The 23,121-nt window shown below is 40.2% G+C and overlaps 2 protein-coding genes, 2 long non-coding RNA genes and 1 other non-coding gene across 7 annotated transcripts; 2 read left to right on the top strand and 3 right to left on the bottom strand.

Annotated features, from left to right (window-relative positions):
* The first annotated feature begins 1,315 nt into the window (after positions 1 to 1,315).
* LOC122786255 lies at positions 1,316 to 18,369 on the top strand. The gene is made up of 6 exons (XR_006362419.1): positions 1,316 to 1,430; positions 1,562 to 1,653; positions 3,098 to 3,172; positions 9,041 to 9,271; positions 14,023 to 14,155; positions 18,307 to 18,369. It is a non-coding gene; the product is annotated as an uncharacterized LOC122786255 (long non-coding RNA).
* Positions 4,623 to 13,010, bottom strand: LOC122786210 (glucocorticoid modulatory element-binding protein 1-like). 3 transcript variants are annotated; one of them, XM_044052349.1, is made up of 10 exons: positions 12,931 to 13,010; positions 10,709 to 10,892; positions 9,795 to 9,847; positions 9,580 to 9,695; positions 9,130 to 9,233; positions 8,724 to 8,872; positions 8,343 to 8,468; positions 8,113 to 8,250; positions 6,590 to 6,727; positions 4,623 to 6,199 (listed from the first exon to the last, which is right to left on the bottom strand). In XM_044052349.1, the coding sequence occupies exons 2-10, from the start codon at positions 10,825 to 10,827 to the stop codon at positions 5,361 to 5,363; spliced, it is 1,782 nt and encodes a 593-aa protein (XP_043908284.1). In that variant the 5' UTR covers positions 10,828 to 10,892; positions 12,931 to 13,010; the 3' UTR covers positions 4,623 to 5,360. The 3 variants fall into 3 exon arrangements, with proteins under 3 accessions (XP_043908284.1, XP_043908286.1, XP_043908285.1); XM_044052351.1 differs by having other exon boundaries at positions 6,590 to 6,712; XM_044052350.1 differs by lacking the exon at positions 12,931 to 13,010 and adding an exon at positions 10,999 to 11,621.
* LOC122786983 lies at positions 14,505 to 14,639 on the bottom strand. The gene has a single exon (XR_006362530.1). It is a non-coding gene; the product is annotated as a U11 spliceosomal RNA (small nuclear RNA).
* Positions 15,252 to 22,691, bottom strand: rab42a (RAB42, member RAS oncogene family a). The gene is made up of 2 exons (XM_044052412.1): positions 22,393 to 22,691; positions 15,252 to 19,129 (listed from the first exon to the last, which is right to left on the bottom strand). The coding sequence occupies exons 1-2, from the start codon at positions 22,605 to 22,607 to the stop codon at positions 18,688 to 18,690; spliced, it is 657 nt and encodes a 218-aa protein (XP_043908347.1). The 5' UTR covers positions 22,608 to 22,691; the 3' UTR covers positions 15,252 to 18,687.
* Positions 21,132 to 22,429, top strand: LOC122786257. Its single transcript, XR_006362422.1, has 3 exons — positions 21,132 to 21,304; positions 21,434 to 21,495; positions 22,372 to 22,429. It is a non-coding gene; the product is annotated as an uncharacterized LOC122786257 (long non-coding RNA).
* Positions 22,692 to 23,121: the final 430 nt, after the last annotated feature.

Genomic DNA, 23,121 nt, shown 5'->3' with positions numbered 1-23,121 from the left:
TTTTTATGGGGTTTTTTTTGGACCTCACAAATATATAAACACAAGAACACACACATACAGTATTTATTGCTGCTGATGTCCTGAACCAGATTTAGATTCACAAGGTCCCGATTTGATTCAGTTTTAGATTTGATTTGACGTCAATTAATTTAAAGATATTTACGCAACACTTTCCCTGGCCACGCAAGACTATCATTTAAGTAAATAAATCCTTAACCTAAATCCATTACTAACCCTAAAACAATTTTTAACCCTGGAAAAGCTTTTAAAGTTGTGAAGACCAGACAAAATGTTCTCACTCTCTGTGGTTTATACTTAACAATAACCAGTTAATGCCTAACCCTAACCTAATCTTAGCCTCAACCTAACCAGTTCCTCAGAAATGAGGTTCTTCCTCATTAGGACCAGGTTTTTGGTCTCCATGAGGACAACTGGTCCTGACAAGGTCAATGTTTATAACAGAAAATGGTCCGAAAGAGATAACAAACACACATAAACACACACAGAGAGAATTGAGCCTTACCATGAAATTACTGAGACTTAAAGGTCCAGTGTGCACACATTGGCAACATCTAGTGGTGAAAGTGCAGATTGCAGCGACACTAACTGTTTTAGTGGCAGTAATAACACAGTGTAGCTTTAAAAGACACCTGCGTCTCCAGTGAACGTCTCTGCACTCACTCCACCTCCAAAAACAGAAACAAAACAGCAGAAGAATATTGTGATAATAAAATAACGTGCTAATGTTGCAGAAAGGACCAATAAAGACATAATGACTTGAAAGAATAAAAGTCCCTGAGAAGCCGAGTGCAGACAGGTGAAATTATACAGGAACATTAATGCACAAATGTTACATATTAATTTCCTCAATGTCGTTTTTTACGAGTCTCAGAACAGCTCGTATATAAATATATATAAACATATATATAACATTTATTCTTGACTTTTATTTATTAATCTGCCTATTTTCTCCGATTTTATTCTAGATTATGTCTCTCAGTGTCCTACCTTTTATCGAGAACAAGATTATAATATAATTTTTAATTTTTGTACCTTTTGAACCAATATTTTGGAGCCATAATAAGCTTGTTTTCCTGTTTTTAGTGTATTTCTGTGTGTGGACACATACAGGTCTGGCATGTGTACTACAGTATTTAAAGTCATTGCATTAATAGCTTGTATTCCAACAATAAAGGCATAGTAAATGATTTATTATACAATCAAACAATGACTAATGATGAATGTATTACAATTATGAGAAAGTTGTGGATATTTTGTGATATTCATTTACACCACGTCGTTTCTTCCAGGTCAAAAGCTGCGGCGTCTTCCCTGGAATGTTGACGACGTCAAAGGAAAACCTTAAAGACGTCTCCAGGAAAACAAGAAGATAATGTTGTTTGTGGGGAATTCCCTAAAGAGAGTTAGAGGTAAACAAACAAAACCATGAGATAAGAAGGACGAGGATTACGTCCGTCAGGAAACACATGACACCACGGAAACAACCGCTACTGCACCACATTTCTCTAGAACTGTGTCCTAATTGTCTTTTTTTCCACAGACGGCAGAAACGAGCTTGCATAGGAGGCTGTGCATGAAGTGTGTTTGCTGAGTTCAAACTCCAAACAAAAGAAGACAAAGATGATAAGAGAGGTTAGGCTGCTATGACGTCATCGTTGTACATCCACAGCGTTTTGTGTCATTTTTACATTTTCTTTGAAAAAATGATCCCCAGTCGTTTCTTATGTCAGTGACATTACAGTTAATGTTTGGACCTAACGTCGTCCTCCCAGAATATTCTGCAGACTCACCTGACGTCTGTGGCTGGTACAGACAACACAAGTTACACACTGGAGCTTTAAATCCAGCCTCAAAATTAGAGCAGAAATGAGAGAAATGAGGGCAGTAACGGAGTGGTAGAAGAGGACAGAGAGAGAGAGAGAGAGATGGAGAGATGAGAATGAGGTGAAAAAGGAGAAGAGGATTGGTGAGAGACGGCCGCTTCAGCTGCAGCTGCAGCTGCAGAACGAGGACAGAGAGCTGAGCTGTGGTTCACCTGACGACACATCTGTCTCTGTCTGACTCAACCAGACACTCTAATCTTCCCTCTTTAAGAACACACAACACACTGGGGACACTGAGGGATTATGGGACATTTCAGGCCAGTTTAAGGCATTTATTAAACATCACATCAGGGCACAGTTAAAAGTTTTTAAGCTTTTCCTTAAAAAGATATATTTACGCTTGAATGGTCTCAGACAATCACATCACTGAACCTTCATGGTTTGTGTCTCATAATTATGACTTTGTGTCTCAGTATGTAATTATAATTCTGAGCCACAGTCTGAGGATTCACTTCATTTATATTCACTCACGTAGAAAAAACCCAGACGACAAAGTATGAAAGTCTGTGTTTTTATGAATGACATGTTCTGTTTTCAGGATTTGCTTTTTGAATGACAAAAGCCAAAAGACGGCAAACATGGGGCAACACTGCTCTCTAGTGGACAAGGAGGTTTTTTTTTTTAAAGCTCTCTTAATTATTATCTGAAAGGATTTGGTCACTCATCCTCACAAACTAAAACGAACCTCCTTTAAGTTAAGAGCCAAGATTTGACTTATGGTTATTGTTAAGGATGAACTGGTCATGATTAAGGTTAGTGAAAAGGCTCGGTTTAGTTTGTCAATGTGTCTGTGAATTGTGTTGTTTGGGAGTTGATTTTGTGCTCGACACTGAAAATGAATCAATAAATATTATATTAATGATTATAATGATAATAATAATAATAATAATAATAATAACAATAATAATACCTAATACACTTTTAAGTTGGTACATTACTGTAACTGGTTCTTCCAAAATCTTAATATGTGACAAAATGAGACTTCAGTGTTTATTGACCTTAAAATTCTCTGGAACTCACTTCTTGGTGTTCATTCATTCATTCATTCATCGTCTACTGCTTTATCCTCCACATGAGGGTGAATGGCAGGGTCACATCCTGGACAGGCCACGTTCAATTTCATAATTATGACATATTATCTCTTAATTATGACATATTATCTCTTAATTATCTCTTATTCTTTTTTTCCACAGATGGCAGAAACGAGCTTCTATAGGAGGATGTGCATGAAGTGTTTGCTGTGTTCAAACTCCAAACAAAAGAAGACGGTAAGTGAAAGTTAGAAGTTATAACCCATAAGAGAGGTTAGGATATGACATTATTGTTTTCCGAAAGTTGTGTATTAGGTGTACATCCATTAGGGTCCAGTTAACTTATTCCCAATCTGAATATTATATATTTCCCCACACACACACACACACACACACCCTCAGTCGAATTGGTATCCGAACCTGTGACCTTCTTGCTATGAGGCAACAACGCTAGCCCCTGCTCCACCAGATGACCCTCTCTTCCGATTTATTTTAGACAAATCACATCTTAAATTCTTGTTTGCTTCTCATCAAAAACTTTGTGAATGCACAGATTAAGATTCGATTTTGTTTCTTATGCGTTTTCATCTGTTACTTTCACTCATTTTAATGTCGTACTTTTAATCAACTGCTTGCTTCATTTTGAATAGTTCTCTTACCTGATTATGATGATAACGCACTTTGTAACACTATTCAAAACGTTTCCATATAAATTGTTTATTAATATTCCATCATTATTATTATTGTTATCATTGTTGTTATTTAAAAAAGGAACATGTTTCTTGTTGAAGCAGGGAGCAGTCACAGGTCAGAGAGTTGATGCTGTGAACTCAAAGCAGTTTACACTTTGTCAGCTCTTCACACGCTGATTTATTTGTGAACATCACCACAATATCAACACTGATCAACACATAAGTCTCGTCTTTCTCTAATGGTTGAAACCTTACGGCAGCGCGTGAAATATTATGGTTCACTCAGCGTCTCTCGATTGAGTTTTATTTGTTGAAATCATTTTAAAATGTTCTCTGTCCAAACTGTGTCTCTGGCGCCGCCGTGACACACATCTGTACATTCAGAGCCTTTAAAAACACACACCACTGTGTGCAAAAGTCTCAGGCCACCGTTAGATTTGTTGTTTTTATCAAAAATAATAGAATGACCACACAGTGACATCATTTGAACACTTTAACACCGCCTACGGGAACCTGAAATGTTTGCATTTTTGATCCAGTGGATCCAGAACTTTCCCTGCTCATAACTACGACCACCTCACATAAACAAGACGTGGTGATGTGTTAAGATGTCGCTGAGATTAACATCTGAACTTAAACATCTAAACCTAAATGGGACTGAACCATGTCCAACCATAATCTGGATGAAACAGATGTCATTTCTTACATTGTTTTAGTCCATTATTACAGAGTAAATATGGAAAACATGAGTGCCGTTTCATAATAAAGCATATTTAGTCTCACCTACTCTTACACTCCCAACAGCAGCAGCACGACCCCGACTCTCTTAAACCTGGAGAGGAACCTAAATCCATTGGGATGCACCGATACCGACAGTGAGCTGAGCAGCAGTAAGCAGATGTGTCGCAATAACTCAGCAGTTTGTAAAGACTGTAGAGACTTTGTAGAGACTGTAAAGACACGAAAACACAGGAACATGACATCACAGGAAAGGATTTGCCACTAAATATAAAGCTTTATTAATTTAAATCAAATTCTTTTTGAAAGGGGATTGTAAATGTTTAAGCGGTAATGGTATCTAATGTTTTCAACTATTTTCCTAATTAATTGAGTATTTGTTTGGTCCATAAAATGTTGAACAATGGAAATGACGTTCTCAGATGTCTCGCTTTGTCCACAAACCCACATTTTTCAGTAATCATTTTTGAACCCACTAAAACAGAATAATCATTGATCGAAATAGTTGACGATTAATTGAATAATCATTTCAGCCCTGATTTTGTTCAGTCAAAATGAAGTAAATAAAATTAGTTTAACATTATTTGTTGCTGTAATTGCATTATTAAATACTAATTTAAGTAATCGTACTTGTGGCATCAGTGCATCTCTACATGTTGACAAATATCTGCCGTGAATTACACCAGGTTTATTCATGACATACCCGTGTTGTGTGAGTTTAACTCTTTGACCAACGTTCAGTCACATTATTCCAACCCAAACGTCTATGATGTCAGACATAAAAACAACAAAGCTGCGAGTGACCTCAGACAACCTCAGACTTTCAGCACAGTGCTGTAATTGACGTCCATGTGAATTAGCAAAGAGCGGTGGTGAAGTGGGTTCTGATCCAGGAAGCATTTTAATGCCACACTAACGTGGCGCTGTCCACCTGGGGTCAGATCTCTCAGGACAGACGTTCATTTAATACCAGATGGTTTAACTTCACACGAGTCTCATTTCACTTTGTTTTCCTCCCGCATGCTGTCCTCTATCACTACTATCTGGATGCCAGACAACTGTCCGCTGGCGTCCAGCTCCAGCCCCTGAACCCCTTCAGTCTGCTCCTCCTGCATTTGGCACTGAGGCTCCTCCCCCTCGGGAGCCATTTTCACCTCCATGGTGCTCTGAACGACCATGGAGGCTGCTTCTGTGCCCGAGTCTCCGCTTAGCTGCAGCTCCATAACTCCCACCGTCTGCTCCACCGGCGTCGGGTTGATCTCAATGACCGTATGTTCCTGACCAGAGTCCACCTCGCTCTGGACCAGCATGGTGCCGTCCATCACCTGACCCTCTATGGGAACCACCTCTGTGCTGCTGCCCTGCTGGCTCAGGTGCACCAGCTCTACAGGGCTCACCATTGTCCCCAGCTGGCTGGAGTCCTGCATGGCAGCGGTGGTGCCCACCAGTGTGAGCCCCGAGGACGGGTGTAAGGTGATGGTGTCTGACTTTCCGTCTCCGGCCACCATGTAGCGAGTGAAGAGCTGTGACCCGGCGGGAAGCAGCGTGACGGTGTTTGAAGACTGGGCGAGGGAGGCAATGGGCAAACCCGCCACAGTGAAGGGCTGACCGACGGAGGACAGTGAGATGGGGGACAGGACGGTGAACTGCTGCGGGTGCAGGGTGGTCTGCTGGTTGACGGGGGAGGTCAGGAGTGTGGTGGTGGAGGCGGGTCTGTGGAGGCGAGGCCGCTTGGTTTGACGTTTGGGGGTTTTGCTTTTGGCCGGTTGTGGGCAGGAGAGAAGAGCTCGAACATGCTGCTGCTTCCTCTGCTGTTCCAGCTGCACTTCCAGACCTGCACACAGAACACAGTCAACACCCAGTCAGTTCTGCCAGAGCTGTGAGTGCCCCCTGCTGACCCACTACATTAAAAACCAGCTTAAAGGTACAGTGTGTAAAATGTAGTGGTCAAGTTTCATGTTGCAGCTGAATATCCTGCACTTCACTCTTCTCTTCCAAGTGTGTTGGAGAAACAGTGTAGCCTTCAGTTAGCATCGAAGGTGGTGTTTAGTTTGTCTACTGTTGACAAGACTCGCCAAATAGAATATCTGCCAGCTCGAGTCTCAGGTTATATGGTTGTTTTTTCTTGAAGAAAACAGTGAATATTTATGGTTGAACAAGCTCCGTTCAGGCATAACGAGAGCAAGAAGAACCTTCCAGAAGGCCGTGTTTGCTGTGTACTCACTGCTGAGTGTGCTGAGGATCTGCTGCTGGCTGGGATCTGTCTGCTGCCTCCTCCTCTCCAGCACCTTCTTCACCAAGTCCAGCAGGCCGAACACTTGAGCCAGGTTACTGAGCACCGCCACCTCTACCAGACAGGAATCTGGGATCAGTGCGGCAATCAATTAAAGGGTCATGTGATCAGTCAGAAAGGAAAGGAACAAATTCAGCCGTTGTACATTTTATTCAGTGACGACTCTCATAGAAACCAGCAGCAGCGGTGGACATTTTAAATTGTCCCGCTGTTGATTGTTTTGTTTTTTTCCATCCATCAGCTTAAAACCGGCTGTTGAATTTGTTCTTCCTCTCCCTTTATTCGTGCAAATGTACAACTCATTTTTATTTGCTTACCTCACAAGTTCACTGCTCATTTTCCTTGATTACACACGTGACAGAGCCAGCCCTAACACTGACAACACTTTCTACATTGACTACGTCTGTGATTGGCTGTTATGGCCGCGCACTGTAGCTACAGAACAGGGAATTTATTATTTATTATTTATTGTGTTTAGAGGATGTAGGACATATTTCTATATTAATGAAGTTAGAGTTGTGGGTTCTTGTTTATATTCTCATTCAAAAGGTTTGGTCTTTGTGAACAGAAACGATAACGTAACATCATTCCTTTGTCGACTCCTTTGTCTGAAAACAGGCTATGTGAAGCAAAACTATCAGCTCTGACTGAGAGAGAGTTTGTGGGTATACAGCAGCAGAGCAGGGGTGGGCGGAGACTAGAAGTGTTTATCTTGTCAAACTGTTGAACAAGCAGTAGAATTCACTTCTGAATCTTTTCTGTGGACACTTTTATGTGTCTTGCTTGCTTTTATAGCTCAATATTAAGTTGCCTCTGTCTGTCTTGACATGAAACAAACAACTTCCTGTGTGCAGGAATGTTGCCAGGCATCTCAATACTGCTTATACTGACACAAATGGAGAGAGAGTTCTAATCAGCACTGTGGGAACATATGTAACAATGATTTGGATCCAACAGACATGTTTCTATATATATGCTGTAAGTCTACAAACTACAGCTTTAAAACTCACATGCTGTAAGTGAGAAAATGCACATAAAGTTAAGAATCATGCAGATCATTAGTGCTACAAAATCTACAATTGACTATAAATACACAAAGTGGACAATGGAAAGTGTTTACAATGTCTTTTAGTCGTTGTTTTCGTGGTTAACCCAGAGGGATTCAACATGGCCTAAATAGAAAAAGCAATTTAAATGTAAGCGTCGTGAGGAGACACAAATAGAACACTGCTAAATCCCTCTGAGCACAAACTCCACTAAACTCTATAATTCACTATGTGTGTTGTTAATTATTATTTAAAAAGAAGGAAAAGGTGTCAATGAAGATTTATTCACAACTTTTTTTTTTGCTGCTGTGATGTCATGGTGAGTCTCACACACACATGCTCTGTAATGATAATGACATTCCCAGCAGAACAGTTTGTGTGTGTGTGTGTGTTGGCATCGTTGTGTACCTGTGTCCTGTAAAGCAGCCAGATTCCTGAGCTGCTGGACACCGTTCAGCAGCTCCAGCAGCTCGGTGCTGATGTTGGTCACCACTTCACCCAGCAAACCCACGTCAGCGATTCCCTTCCAGAAGTTCAATGTGTCCTCTGTGACAGACGGACAGAAATGTGGCACATGTCAGTGTGTTTTTACGTACGATCTTCCACAGCAGGTCTGTGCTGGCGTGTGTGTGTCTGACCTGAGATCTCGTTAGATTCCTTCTTGTCAATAGACTCCTGTGACACTGAGCTCCAGTCTGTTTTCACAGTCACAGCCTCTGCTCTGTCCTCACCCACTGTCACACCATCACCCAGAACCACCTGAGCTGCAGTTCATGAAGGAAAGAGAACATTTTCATACGTGATAACAACAAACTATAATTCATTATCAGTTGCAGGCCACACTTTTTTTGCTGGGAACTACAATAATAAGTAGCCGAGAACTGAAAAACAGACACGTTTCCCGCGTGCGGTGTGAGCATTCTAACAGATATTGTTCGCCGTACAGGCTAACATGTCGACCACCGACATGACAGCCATCATATCAGTCCTGTTGGTTGATGTAACTGGTGTGCTCTCACCTTGAGACGATGTGGGCGTGGTCAGTCCGCTGCCGTCTGGGGGAAACCGCGTGTTATTGATGAGCAAATCAAACTTGGTGCTGCGGCACGTGTTGGTGCACAGAGTGCTGTGCTGGTAAAAGTCCAGCTGACCTGAATCCATCATTTTTCTGGAGAGGAGAAATCATACAGTGGTAAATTTAACACACACACACACACACACACACAACATGAGGCCTGGAATCATAATTATCATCTCAATTACAGCACAGATGTTACAGAGCAGCATGTTGTTAGTGCGTTGATATAAAGCTTCACAGAATGTTTTGTCGTTTCAGATTTAACATTCACAATGTCTGTGTGTGACGGCCTACATGTAACCTGTGATGAAGATGACTAATAGGTGAGAAGACTGAAGTCCCCTGACCTGAGCATGACTCCGCCCATCCTGATGGCTCTCTTCCAGTCTTTCAGAGTGGCCTTTCCAGAGATGTGCACAAACTGCTTGGGGCTGATGAGCTGGTCTTCATACTGGAGCAGAGAGTGTGGGTTCAGTGACTGTGACCGAGGTCAGTAACATCAGTTTTTCCCCTTCTAAAGATGGCAAGTACAAATGTGTCCACAGTGTCTAATTTACATCATTTCCAGGACTCCTACTTCCATTTTATGCATGTTTTTAAAACATATACACATAAATATTAACTAAACGTTTGTAAAAAATCCGGCGAAAATTTTCAGATGTTTTATGGACCAAACAACTCATCAATTATTGGAGAACAAAAAACCACTGGTGATGGGAGTGGTGTTGCCCTAATCTAGTTCCTTTTTGTTTTTTAGCTTCAGCGTCTTCTTTAAAAACAATAATTAATCAACCTACCTTCACACATTTTACGTTGATTCCTGGACACACAAATTTCTTCACAAGCAGCACAGCTTTACAGTCGCCACACGTTATGGGACAACCAAGTTCTACTTCGTCTCCCTCTGCTTTGTCTGGAGAAAAAAAAGGAAAAGAAAACATACACAAATGAAACATGAAGAGACTGTACTGTAGCATTAAAAATGCTGTCCCAACAACAAACAACCTCTTACCTGCATGAGCTTCGACTGCTATGACAGCTGCATCTGTTTCAGCAGATTCATCTCTGAGAAAAGACAAAAAAAACAAAAAGAATAAAGGGATAGTTCAGGTGTTCAAACACAGCAAGATCCCCGGATATAACTGATAACTAAAATATTTTCATAATCAATTAATCCGCTGATTCTTTTCTCGATTAATTGCGTACTATCATAACATTTCATAAAATGTTGAAAAATGGTTAGCAAACCTGGAAATGATGACGTTTTCAAATGTCTTGTTTTGTCCAAAAACCAAAATCATTCAGTTTTAATGATTTCTTTGTCATATGAAGCAAAGAAAACAGAAAATATTCACGTTTAAGAAGCTGAAAAATCATAAAGCTTAACCACTCAAATCAATCGATTATCAGAATAGTTGACGATTAACTATCTGAATAATCACTGCAGCCCTAGACTAAAACAGTAGGCAGAATAATCTGCTACCTCCTTGGCTTCTATGCGCCTTCTCCAGCTATTATTTTTTTATGTTTACTTATTTCGCACAATAAAGAAAACGTATTTCTAAATCTGCTGCGACACACACATTAAAAATATTGTGATAACAATAGAAGAGATTTAATGAAAAACATCGCTTATTGGTCCAAACACTCCCGATACATCTGGCAAAAGGTCCACTATTGTGCATCCCTCGTCTTTACTGCTTTATTAGGTTACCCCTCACTCAGCTTTCAACCTGGGCCCTATGTTTAAAATGTGAGCGCAGTCTCACGAAGAAGAACATACTTTGAGTGACACTACTGGCTCTTACAATAACAATCCGAGCCATTTATTGACAAAAACAAGCGCTGTTTATAGATATAACTATTCATATTAATAGACATAAGACCCAGATCGAAAAATACCAGAATTCCCATTTGACAACATACCCAGTCGTGATTGGCTGGAGTTGGAGGATGACCTGAGTCTTATTGGGGTCATTCTCCCCGTCAGCTTTCACCATCACCACCTCCCCCATGGACACCGTGACCTCGTCTGTGGTCGCCATCACGCTCAGAGTAGGCTCGACAGAGAGGCTGCTTTCACGGGACAGCTGTCCAGGAGTGTGTTCATCTGAAAGACATAAAGAGGACAAATAATGGAAGGTGAACATCTAAGATAAAAACCTGCCAGCGTGAAACCTTTTATTAAAATACAGAGACATTTGTCAACCACTCACTCTCCGCCCTCAGAGTCCATAGAGATAATTGATGTTTTTAGCTCGTGAAAACACAGGAGGTGCTGGTCTACTGTTATGAATAAGAATCTAATCAGACACTCATTTTTGCATATTAAATACACCCCTAGTCAGTAATTCATGCAAATTCATTTCAAATAACCAGGATGATCCCTTTGACTAAAACTACAACTACAAACTTACAATTAATGAGTTTAGCGATGTCAATGTAGTGTAACGGCAAACTATCGTGATCCAAATCAGGATATAAATCGTGACAAGAACAAATTTGTGCAAAATGTAGAGATTCATTTACAGCATGTAACACCTAATTTCATTTTTTTATTTGGTTAATGAATCATTTCCAAAAGATGTTGGGTAAATTAAATAACACTTAACTTTATGTATTTCATTTTCACATAAATCTTAAATGAAAATTAGTTTAGGGACCCCTAACAGTCTCCCATGACGCATCTATGGGTCCCAACCCAGCCTTTGGAAGATCACTGCACCAGCTGACAAGATAACTTGATAGACAAACTCTGCCTTTTACTTATATAACATATTCCAGATTAACATTTTTCTGTTTATATGTTTATTTTGTATTTAATTCATGCTTTCCATTAAGAAACCAGGAAATATTCACCTTAAGAAACTGAAAAATCTGAAAAGCTGAAAACAAACTCAAACCGATTATTAGAATCGTTGACCATTAATTAACTATAAGTAATAGAAGATGAGACAAATGCAAAATAGACATGTAAACAAAATTGTTTAAATATAAAATATGATTATTATATTATCAACTGTTGTTGATTGTTCAAGTATTTTTGTTGTTTAAAAAAACACGATAAATTCAGTATTGATATTTCATACTTTTCTGTTTACATGTTTATTTTGCATTTATCTCACATCTTCTATTATTTATATCTACTTATAGGGCCGAAACTATAGTATAAATTTATATTTAGAACTATTTTGATAATCGATTAGTCTGTTTGCTTTTTGCATCATTAAAACGAGTTTTCTCTGACTTTTCAGTTTCTTAAATGTGAATATTTTTTGGTTTCTAAATATAAACTATGAGATAAATGCAAAATAAACATGTAGCCTAAACAGAAACATTAAAATATATTAAATGATATATATTTTTAACTCTTAAAAGAGACTTGTTTATTTCAAATAATTTGAAATTAAGGCTCCTGTGATGAGCTCGTTTATCACCAGACCACACTCGTCTTATCTCGTTTAAATTAATCCACCCGCTTTTTTTCTTTTTTCTTTTTCAAGTGTCAACTTTAGCGCAAAAGTGACAACGTAAGTGCGACAATTTCGGGAAATGAGAGCCGCAATTACGTGGTTTATCGAGCCACCGCTGAGTGACGCGGGATAAAAAGAGCCCGCTCACATTCACGTTCAAACGCTATAGTTGAATTCACCATGAATGCGTGTATTTTAGTAAAGTTGAGTGGGGTTTTCTCAAGGCGTCCGTGGGCAGCGGAGCTCACTAGGCTCAGCAGCGGCGATACAAGCAGCCATTGTGGCTCACGCACAAGGGCGTAACTCGAGAGTAGCGTGAATATGGGTGACAACGTGAACTATAGTGGCCCACGCAGGTTTGGCTCGGCACTTAGAATGTGGCGGTTACGTGCCGCTCGACTATGAACCGTACGTCCTTTCGTAACTGTGCATTTTAACTCTCCGCTCCCCCTCAAAATGACGTCTCCCTGTGCGGCGGCACGTACAGCAAACAACGGCACGGCGGCGGCGCCGCTGCTGCTCCTCCATTCCGCGCGAGCCTGTCTCGCGCTGCCCCGACTCCGCTTTTTCATCCGATACCCGCGGATTAAACAACCGCCCGCCGCGTACGACCGGCTAAAATTAACCGTGAACCACATTTGAATCGGTACATGGAGGAAATGAGCGTATCCTTACCGTTTTAAGAGGTGAAACGCATCCCTTAGATTGTGGGGAGCTGCGGCGCATGCGCACTTCCGCTCATGTAGCTTGACTTCCTGCTGATCTGTGCCCGCTCTTGTGAACCAGAACCACTTTTTTTTCCCAAATTCAACTGCATTTCAACTGACTCTGGTTCTCACTGTCTGCGAAACAAGAGTGTGTTTACTATTATACACATATTTTAATACAATACACAGCGTTTTAACGAGTTTCATGAGATAATATTGGTGTTTGTTTAATTTGTGAAACAATAGTAGTACACTGGAGATGAAGCACTGTGATGTAGTCATACACTTTTCTGGCGCTTTTTCCTTATTCAAATATGGAGACTTTACACATTGTCTCGCTAAATGTAGGAGATTAATGCACATTTCCAGGATTTTGACTGCTCTAGTGATCTATATCTAGTTTGATGTGTTTTGTGTCAGTACATGACTGTTCCAGTGGCCATGAAGACAATGCCATGTTTGCAGAAAACCTGTTAAAAACAAACAAGAATAAAGATCCTATAAGGGATAAGCCCCAATGTTATTAGTGTTTCAGAAGGTATTTCATGGTTCATGAATTAATTCACGTTTCATGAGGCAGATGGTAAAGTATCATGAATGCTTAAAGGTGCTTTTCCATTATACAGTTCTAGCACTACTCGGCTCCACTCCACTCTACTTGGTTTGTTATCAGACACGTTATATTGGTCAGAGCAGGTACCAGGAACTATCACTAATGGAAAAGAAAAAAACCCGGAGTAGAGTTGTGCCAGAACAATATACCTATAATATGGTCCTTATCTTTTTTGTTTTCAAGAAGTTTACATAAAAACACAGCATTGTTTCAAAAAAGCATCTCATCAGTAGAAAATCTTCAAAAAGACTCAAAATGGTGGAGTATTTATGCCCGGCCTGTATATGGTGTTGTAACACTGCCACAGAAATACAACACAAATAGAAAAGGAGAAATGACAGTTTGTGAGGTAGCGCTGGAAATTCGTGTTGGAAATTCCAACTACAAATGAAATGCAGTATTAGACTGTGCTGGCATTATGCGCTAACTGTCATGTTTCTTTTGCAGAATGAACAGACAAACCAGCATTTCATGCTTTGAGTTGGAGCTTTACTGCATAAATGAAGGCGAACAACAACCTTTCTGGCATCTGTAGGCCACCGTAGCTTCCCTAAACTGTTGAGAGGTGAAATGATGAGAGGTAAGTGAACTCTAGGATGGTATTTATTCAGAAGAACCTCCAAGCTACATTCTGGGATATTACTTGTGCATAAAAAGCAGCTAACTAGCATCACATGTTGAACAGAGTATCATCACTACGACAACAACACAGTGCAATAACAGCACATCAGTCTACAGAAACCATTAGATATAACAAAATTGTACATACTGTACCTTTAAAATAACCTCGAACAGGTAATTAGTGGAACTGAAATACAATACTAATTTCTTTCAGGTAAATCTACTTTACCAAATCATTTAGAGTTTCTGCATTATTTCCATAACGTTAAATCTTTAGATTGAATACAGATTTTTATTGCACACTAGATGGGGGCGCCAGGACAGTAGATCACTGGCAGCCCGGTTTGTCAAAAATTTTGCTTCCGAAATCTTTTGATGGCGATTCCGCTGGATATGCCGCTTACGCCGCAACTCCAGTGCCAATCACAGCAGAAGCCCTTTTTAACCTGAGTCCTTGAATGCGTCACTGTATATCGAAGCACAACACGTTGCTCAGTCAGAGGTTGAAAAACCGACAACATTAACCACAACATTATTCACGATATTTTGTACATTTACGATGTATTAAAGACGTTTTTGTATTGAAATATATACGTATCATTGATTTTATCCTGGTCTGAGAGCGGATTTCATTGTAGATTTAATATCCGAAAGGTATTATGGGTAGAAAGGGGCGGGGCTTCTTACCACACGGTGCTGCGTTCATGTAATGCAGGGACTTTTTAGTATCGCCAACTCCAAAAAACCAACATATATCAATGAATAAAATAAAACAAAACAACATTAAAATATTTACTATATTATATAATTGGAAGACTTCCTCTAATTGTGTGAATTTAATTTTTTTTTATTTAAAAATAATAATAATTAAAAACAAATAACAGGTTTGTGATTGATGTGGCAGTACATATGTGTAAAATGTGACCATTTTTATTGACAGCCATAAATAAATAGATAAATAAAAAACTCCAAACTAGGTCATGATGATCCTCCTTCAACATGTCACAAGAGGGCGCCAAACCTTGTTAAAAATGACACAGCCAGGACAAACATTATTCACTGGGCATCTATTTATTCAATTTTTTTTTTTAACCAATCAGTAAAATCACATCAGATAAAGGACTCCCTTATACATAATATAGAAAATAAATAACATTTATTTTAATAAAGCTGTGAAATGTGAGCGTGTGTGTGTGTGGGGCTGGAAGGTTCCAGGATGATCACTGGTGTCAGTGGGTTGATCTGATCTTTCCAGTGGGATGAAGTAAAGTCTTCAAAGTCACAGTTCGACATTTTACGCAACGTGCTCATTCGCTGTCTTTCTGAGAGTGAGCAGAGCAAATAAGTATATGTATACATAAATATATGTACATATACATATATATTATATTTTATATATATACATATGTACATATATATTATATTATACATATATGTATATAAATGATAAATTTCTAGGTTTTACTAACAAAGAAGATTGGCTCTTCTAACTCTAAGATTACAAGTGGAGTCTAAATTTTAGATATAGAAATAAGAATAATATCGAGTCCTTCAAAAAGCGGATTAGTCCTTTAGGCTGTCAGTCAATCGTCTTGTCTGTGCAGCGTTCAGCAAATGGACAATCGTATTTATCGGCGTACAGTTTGCTAAAAACAGTGTCTCAACGTACAAATTGCAGTGACAGATATCATGCAGTGTAACCCTGTTTACATGAGACACGCAAGACGTGTTAAACACAGTCAGACCAGCAGGTGGCGATCCCCATCTTCACTACAAACACCGAATGTTAACATCTGATTGTCAAACTATCCAAAAAAATTAAGACAAAAAAAACAACAACATATTGTACAAATTGCAGTGGTTCTCAAAGTCAGGACCATGGGTTTACTGTCGTGGTAGTTGAGAACGGTCTTGGTCTACGTTCATCTTACTGCGTTTTTGTTTAAAAATGGGTGTCAAAACGCTCGCCATCCACACTACCTCGGCATTTAAGAGCTCCAAAATGATGACGTTTAAAACATGCCAATGGCTCTGTTTCATTTTCATTTGAAAGTTTCCCCCGCAGTCACTTCCTGTTTGGTTCTTGTCTGCCATGATTTGACTATCAGCTGTTCAATCCTTTGTTATTTCTCGTCAGTAAAACTCTCTGTAACTATGGAAACACCCGCCGAAGAGAATTAGCTTCCTGTTCACGCCCTTAATGACACCATGATATACATTTTAAGCGCATTAGTTTGGTTAAAGCACTAATCTGGATGCAGTACTTTCTCTTTTTAACCTAAAAACTCAATTTTAAATGAAAACCCTGTAGAGTGGATGTAGCCTTGCTCGCCAGACTGGTCTTGAGAACCATTTGTTATACCTCTGTTATACAGTAAACTATATCTAAATCTGACTATACAACATGAGGTGGAAGAATATTGTAGCAGGAAGTAAAATATACAGATAAAGGGTTGTTGCAAATGTTTTACAATACATTCCTTGCCAAATATAAGCTGCGAGTGAGAACGTTATGTAAGAAAATTAAAGGTAGTGTGTAAAATGAGTTGTGTGTGTGGTTGTGTGTTCCTATACAACTTTCAGTTCAGTGTTGTCCTGTAAAACATCTTAAATGTCTTCCTAAATAAGAAATCATTGCAGCTGAATTTTACACACTGGACCTATAACTCAAAGAAAAGAAGAAAAGAAGAAAAGAAAGTAAGCTTCATCACATAAAAGAGAATCTCTTGCTGGTTGCAGTGAGTGTGTGAGAGGTCAGAGCTCAGGATCAGTGGATTAACAGCCAAAAGAGCCAAAAGAAAGACTGGAGATTTGAAAACAAACACGGTTGGTTCTCTGCGCTGAAGGTAGTTAAACAGCTGTTGTCACGTGTGAGACCATCGCGTCACAAAACGAGGCTCAACCTACGGTTACGGAAACACGTCAATTCTTCATTTTCAGGCGATAATAAACATAATTTTTAGTATTGCATTTGATTTATTTATTTTTTTTAATTCTACACATGGCACCTTTGAATAAAACATGTGTCCTTCTATGATCATGAGTTTATAATGAGTCGCTGCACGTTTGTTAGCTGAAAGCACGATTGAGCTTTTGAGTCAAAATAAATCACAAAATGAAAGTGACACTACCTTTTCTTGCACATTTTTACTAATACTGATGAGATTATTAAAACTGACAGATTAACCTCTGACATATCTGATGTCTTATTTCTGTTAATGCTATATATTACAGATACCTAAATATTCTCATTACAACTGAATAATTCAGGGTTTTTGGTGTGAGGTGCTGAAACAGTTGGCGCTGACGTCGCCGTGTGCGACTCACAAAAGTCTTATAGTCATAGAATCATTGTTTGGGTGATTCTGGGGCATCTTCAGAATGTGTCTGACACTTTTGCTTGACGTTAAACAGCCCTTTCCTGACAGAAAATGGACGTTTGTGTCATTTTGTAAACCACTCATTCCCCCACACCAAATTCCATTGTGAAATTGCACAAGTTGACATCACAGCACACAGGTGTTGTCGATCCACTGCTGCTCTTATCAGTAATCTCACATGTGTTATTTTGTCAATTCGGTGTTTGAATAATTTGCTTCAGATTTACCTCTGAGACACAAACTCACCAAACATGGCAGCAATAGACCAGCAGCTCCTGTGTCCCTGTGAGCTAAAATGACTGATTTCCTCTATGGGGTTTGGTGCAGGAGGCTGAGTGTCTTACAAACTTCAATTGCCAGCCAGAAAAGGCGGTGTAGCAGCGAGATAAAGCTGCAAACACATTGTTGAGATACTGCAGGTGTAGATCTTATTAGGTGGATAAAATCTGTTTTTCCAGCAAAGTCAGCCCTGAGTGTGTCAGGACCTCATCAAACCTGAACTATCACTTTAACTAGAAATAATCTCTATTATAATTTTTTATACATAATCTTACTCATGTATTAACAGAGGTTAGAGTCAGTTTTGGCGTAAGTGCATGTACAGATTACAGTAGCAGGGGGAGCACATTGATTTCATACGGTGACGCTTATTACAGAGTGCACTGTGTCTGTTCACACTATTATATGATGGATTTGCATTGAGTGACCTTCTATGCTTTTGTCTCTACAGTGTTCACTATTATTTACAGTAGTACAGTCATTATGGGGTGGCAGGCAAAGCAAACGTGGACAGGAAGAAACCACACGGACCGGAGCGAGGCCAGACCACAGTGTCCTCAAGAGTTCTGACCACAAGCACGCTCAGCCTCCACGTGGTTTCTGTGTCCACGAGTCCAGAAACGACCGCATTCATGTGGACACAACTTGGTTTCAACGATACACGCCACGACGTTCACGAACCCCTACGTTTAACAGAATCTCAGAGGACACGAAGCACAAAGGTGAGGAAGTGACGGATGATGACATCACTGTGTGCCGACTTAGTTTTGATGGACGACGACGGTGAGATGAAGGGCAGCCGTCGGTGTGATGGCACAGAGAGAGTTCTCAGTCAGCAGTGGCAGCCCTTTTCGGCCGACGCAGTCGCCAGCTCCTCCTCTTCGTCAGCCGGGTAGAGGACCTTGGCGGTGAGGCCACTCTTCACGCCGTCCCACCCGTCGCGCGTGACAATCTCCCCCATCTTCATCAGCTCGTAGATGTCTCTGGTCAGCAGCTCAAAAGCGCGGTCCACATTGCTGTTGCACTTGGCCGACGTCTCCACGTAGCGGATGCCCAGCTCGGCCGCCAGCTGCTCCGCCTCGTCCCGCGTCACCTTGCGGTCCTTGTTCAGGTCGCTCTTGTGGCCGATGAGGATGTAGACCATGTGGTGGGGCAGGATGTGCTCGCTCACCTCCTTGTGCCACTCCCTCACGTGCTCAAAGGTTTTGCGGTTGGTGAGGTCAAAGACGAGCAGCCCGCCAACAGAGTTACGGTAGTACGAGGTCGTGATGGACCTGGAAGGAAGAGAGACAACATTAATGAAGATAATCTACCAATGTTGGATACGTGAATAAATAACAACACTGACTAACTGTAATGTGCCTTAAAACAAGAAAAAACAGCCAAAAACTAGACACAACTGGCTAAAAATGGGTCTTAAAGAATTTATACCTTCAGATTTCCTTATATTTGAACACAGACCAAACCATGAAGTGAACTTTAAGTCTGTATTAAAGTTCAAAGTAAGCTGTAATGCAAAACCTTTCTTTTCACGGAAAAAAACAAGAACATTTTCCCAGAAACAATCAGTTTTTGCAGTGTAAGGGTTGTTTTTTTTTTTAGATTTTGGCACAAGTCTCAACTCATCTGGACCAAGTTAATCCTCAAACCTGTCTCAAGTTAGTCCAAAATCAAGTCCTAAATCATTTAAGACAGGTCAAAGTCAAACCTCATGTATAAAACCAATCCAAGTCAAGTGTGTTTTGACATGTGATTGTATGAGACACAGTGTCTCCACATGACTACAGGTGATTTTAGCCACACATGTTTTTAAGATAATAAAAATATCTTACGAATATGTCCCTCACTAAACAGCCTTTTCCAGGAGGAAACAAGATTCTTCTCTCCCTGCACCAAAGTCCATAGAGAAAATGGGCGTTTTGAGCTCATAGAGACACATAAGTTCCTGGTCTACTGCAGGCTCATTTGGAACTTTTATGCCAGTTAATTAATATAGAACAAAGGACTTAAAATGCAGAAATAACTGAATAACTTATTTGAACGTAATGATGGAGGCAGCAGTGGATCATCAACACTCCTGTCTGCTGTGGTGTAAAAACGCTCTTTTTCTCTATGGACTTTGGTGCACGGAGTGATCGCTTTACGATATATATATATATATAATTACAATCATGGTATTTGGAACAATATTTTTACAACAATTTCACAATAAAAGTGTTGGATTTGATATGAAACAATATAGTCGGAATTTGGGATGCAAGATGAATCTATAAATAATAAAAAACATACAGATATAACTGATTATAGCTTGATATTAAGTGGGAGGCCACAGGTTTGACACCTCTGCTTTAAAGTTAAGAGCAGTTTCATTTGGTTTGACCCAGAGACCACATCATGAATACCATGACAGAGTCTGATTTGACCAAAAATAGTTTGATATCTGACTCAACAATTAAGAAATCCTTTAATATTTGCCTCAATGAAAGTAAATCAATCAGCGGAATTAGTTAAATTGCCCCAGACCAGGATCTTCAGGTCCCATCAGAAGAGTCCTGGACTATGGGACAGTTTCCCTTTTAGAACAGTAGACTTTTTAACACACACACGCTGGCTCTATGTGTCTGTAATGATGACAGCAAGAACAAAATGACTGCTTTATTCCACAAACACAAGGTGAACGAGGGAAGTGAAGGAAAACACCATCAGACGCTGGAGGAGATCTGAGAGACGATCCATGAAAGAGAAGAAGCAACAGATGAAAGAAGAAGAGAAACACACATCTCTGTCTGTCTGTCTGTCTGTCTGTCTGTGTGTGTTCTTGTATTTGTTACCTCTTTAGGACCTTTTCTGGACCAGTAGTCCTCATGGAGACCAAAACTTGGTTCTAATTAGGCAGAACCTCATTTCTGAGGAACTACATTTATGGTTAAGGTTAAGTTTAAGGATAAGGCTTTGTTTTTACTGTTCAGGTGAATATAACAGGGAATGAGGACAGTTTAGCTGGTCCCCCTGATTCTTTTGAGGCTCGGTTTTAGGGTTTGAAATTAGGTTTTGGTTAAATATTATGCATTTAGTTTGCTATTCAAGTGTGTGTGTGTGTGTGTGTGTATGTTTTGTTGCAGGTATTACTCATGTTGTCACAGTTTTCACATAATGGGGACTTGTCTTCCTTATGGGGACAAAAATCATGTCTCCATAATGTAAATGATTACATTTTAAAGTAGAAACATGTTGTAGTAGTAGTTATGGTTAAAGTCTCCAGGAAATGAATGTAAATCATGGAGACCATATCGTGTGTGTGTGTGCGTGTGCGTGTGCGTGTGTTGCCCTGGAGACAGTGACGAGCTGCTGTACCAGGGACTCAACCATCCATGTGTCCCAGATATGAATCTTCCCATCATCCGTGAACGGACACAACGAGTCACCCCGTCTTCACTCACACCAACCATGTGAGTTAAATCATATTAAGTGTTTTTGTTTTTCATCTTCACCTCACATTGACCTTTTTATATTTATATTATCTATATCTGGAGGCGACCATTTTGGACCACCATGTTTTTTTTGTTTTTTTTTTGCAGTTGCCCACAATGGACAAAGTCAACATGTTCTGATGCTGACTGAAGGCTACAAAAGTGAAGAGGTGAGGAATATTCAGCTGCAACATGAAATTGTACACACTGTGCCTTTAAAACTATGTTAAATCTGTCCACACTCGTGCTGCCTCCATCAGTAACTTAAAAATGTGTTTTTTGATTTTTTTTGCTTGAAATCTTTCTAAAACGTAAAAAAGAAGCAGCTTATGAGATAAAAACACTGGACTTTGGTGCAGGAGAGTGAGCATTGTAATTAACAATCTCCACTGATGCCTGTATAAATGACATTGTAGTTCTATAAACATGTCATCACTGATAACTTAATACAGCTGTTACCTCCCTCTTGTCCTTTCTCTCCCCCACCTCTCCCCTGTCCCGCAAATTTCCTTTCACCCCAACCCGTCGAGGCAGATGGCTGCAAATCTTTGTGTGTGGTTCTGTCAGAGAATTCTTCTACTGATGCCTTGTGTTTGCTCATTGTGTGAACTGTTGTGTTTCTCTTCTCTCTATAATATTGAACAGGTTTCTGCCTCACTATATACAGTGTCTTGTTTGGCGTTATACAAATATAATAGAGGTGAATTGTGCAAAATGTTACTTTCCAGCAGGAAATGGCTCTAACAAGAAGATATTTTTTTAAAACCCAGATTTAGATATAGACACCACATCTCTCTGTATGTGTTGCCGTGGAGACTGTGGACTGTAGGCTGCTGTGTGAGGGAATAAAAAAAAGGGGCCTAAATATGAGGAGGCTGCTCATCATCTGTGAATGGATGCAGTGATTCACAGTCACTCAGACCAGAATCTGTGTTTAACCATTTTATTCTCAATGTTTCCACTCCGTTACACCACAATGGAAGACACAAAAGAATCAATCCGCGCTTCGTTATTATTTCATTAAACATCTCTCTCTGATCGTTCAGATTTTTTTTAAAGGTTCTTACCTGAAACGCTCCTGGCCTGCCGTGTCCCAGAGCTGCAGCTTTATCTTCACCCCGGGTTCGATGTCGAGGGAGCGGGCGTAGAAATCCACGCCGACCGTGGGATCAGCCACATCACTGTAGATCCCGTCCGTGAAGCGCTTCAGCAGCGACGACTTCCCCACCGTGGAGTCCCCGAGCAGGATGATCCTGAACTGGTATTGCCACAAAATATCCATGGCATGACGAGAGGACAGGGTGTCAAAGAACTGTCTCCGTCTCTGTCTCCCGTCTGTGTGTGTGTGTGTGTGTGTGTGTGTGTAACAAAGCCCTGTGTGGAGCTGTGTTTACATGGAGCTCAGTGTTCTTCTTCTACTGCTGCTCACGGAGCGACCGCAGCACTGGTCATGTGACTCCCTCACCTTTAGCTCCACTCCTATAAAACCCGCTGAATGAGTCGATTGTGTGTAATGAAATGTTTGCGGGATAATCTGGATTTAAAGTCACACGGAAACACAGCTGAGGGTTTATTGTTACTGTTCTAATTGCTGTTGATGTTGTGCACAGTCAGTCTTTTGTCTCTGTCGCGAGGCTCAGTCTGATTTGGTCATTTTTAATATAAGCACTAACGTGAAACTGCGATATTTAGCAACTGTTTGCTAAATCAGACGCACACACACAGAGGCTGCTGTCCGTGGTTCTGAAGTGGGACAACGGACACCCCACTTCCGGCTTTGCTCTCGCTCCATAATG

This window comes from Solea senegalensis, linkage group LG20, assembly GCF_019176455.1.
Source record: "Solea senegalensis isolate Sse05_10M linkage group LG20, IFAPA_SoseM_1, whole genome shotgun sequence".
NCBI lineage: Eukaryota > Metazoa > Chordata > Actinopteri > Pleuronectiformes > Soleidae > Solea > Solea senegalensis.
The sequence above is the reverse complement of the archived record's forward strand: the minus strand, read 5'-3'. Positions and strand labels throughout refer to the sequence as shown.

What these genes read in the sequence shown, in the direction of transcription:
- LOC122786210 (XM_044052349.1), bottom strand. Translation starts at nt 10,827, where the DNA reads ATGGCGACCACAGACGAGGTCACGGTGTCCATGGGGGAGGTGGTGATG. An exon ending in TCAACGTAAAATGTGTGAAG is followed by an intron (nt 9,234 to 9,579) that starts GTAGGTTGATTA and finishes TCTCTGCTCCAG; the next exon opens with TATGAAGACCAGCTCATCAG. An exon ending in GGCTGCTTTACAGGACACAG is followed by an intron (nt 6,728 to 8,112) that starts GTACACAACGAT and finishes CACTGATCCCAG; the next exon opens with ATTCCTGTCTGGTAGAGGTG.
- rab42a (XM_044052412.1), bottom strand. Translation starts at nt 22,607, where the DNA reads ATGGATATTTTGTGGCAATACCAGTTCAGGATCATCCTGCTCGGGGAC. An exon ending in GCAGGCCAGGAGCGTTTCAG is followed by an intron (nt 19,130 to 22,392) that starts GTAAGAACCTTT and finishes TCTTCCTTCCAG; the next exon opens with GTCCATCACGACCTCGTACT.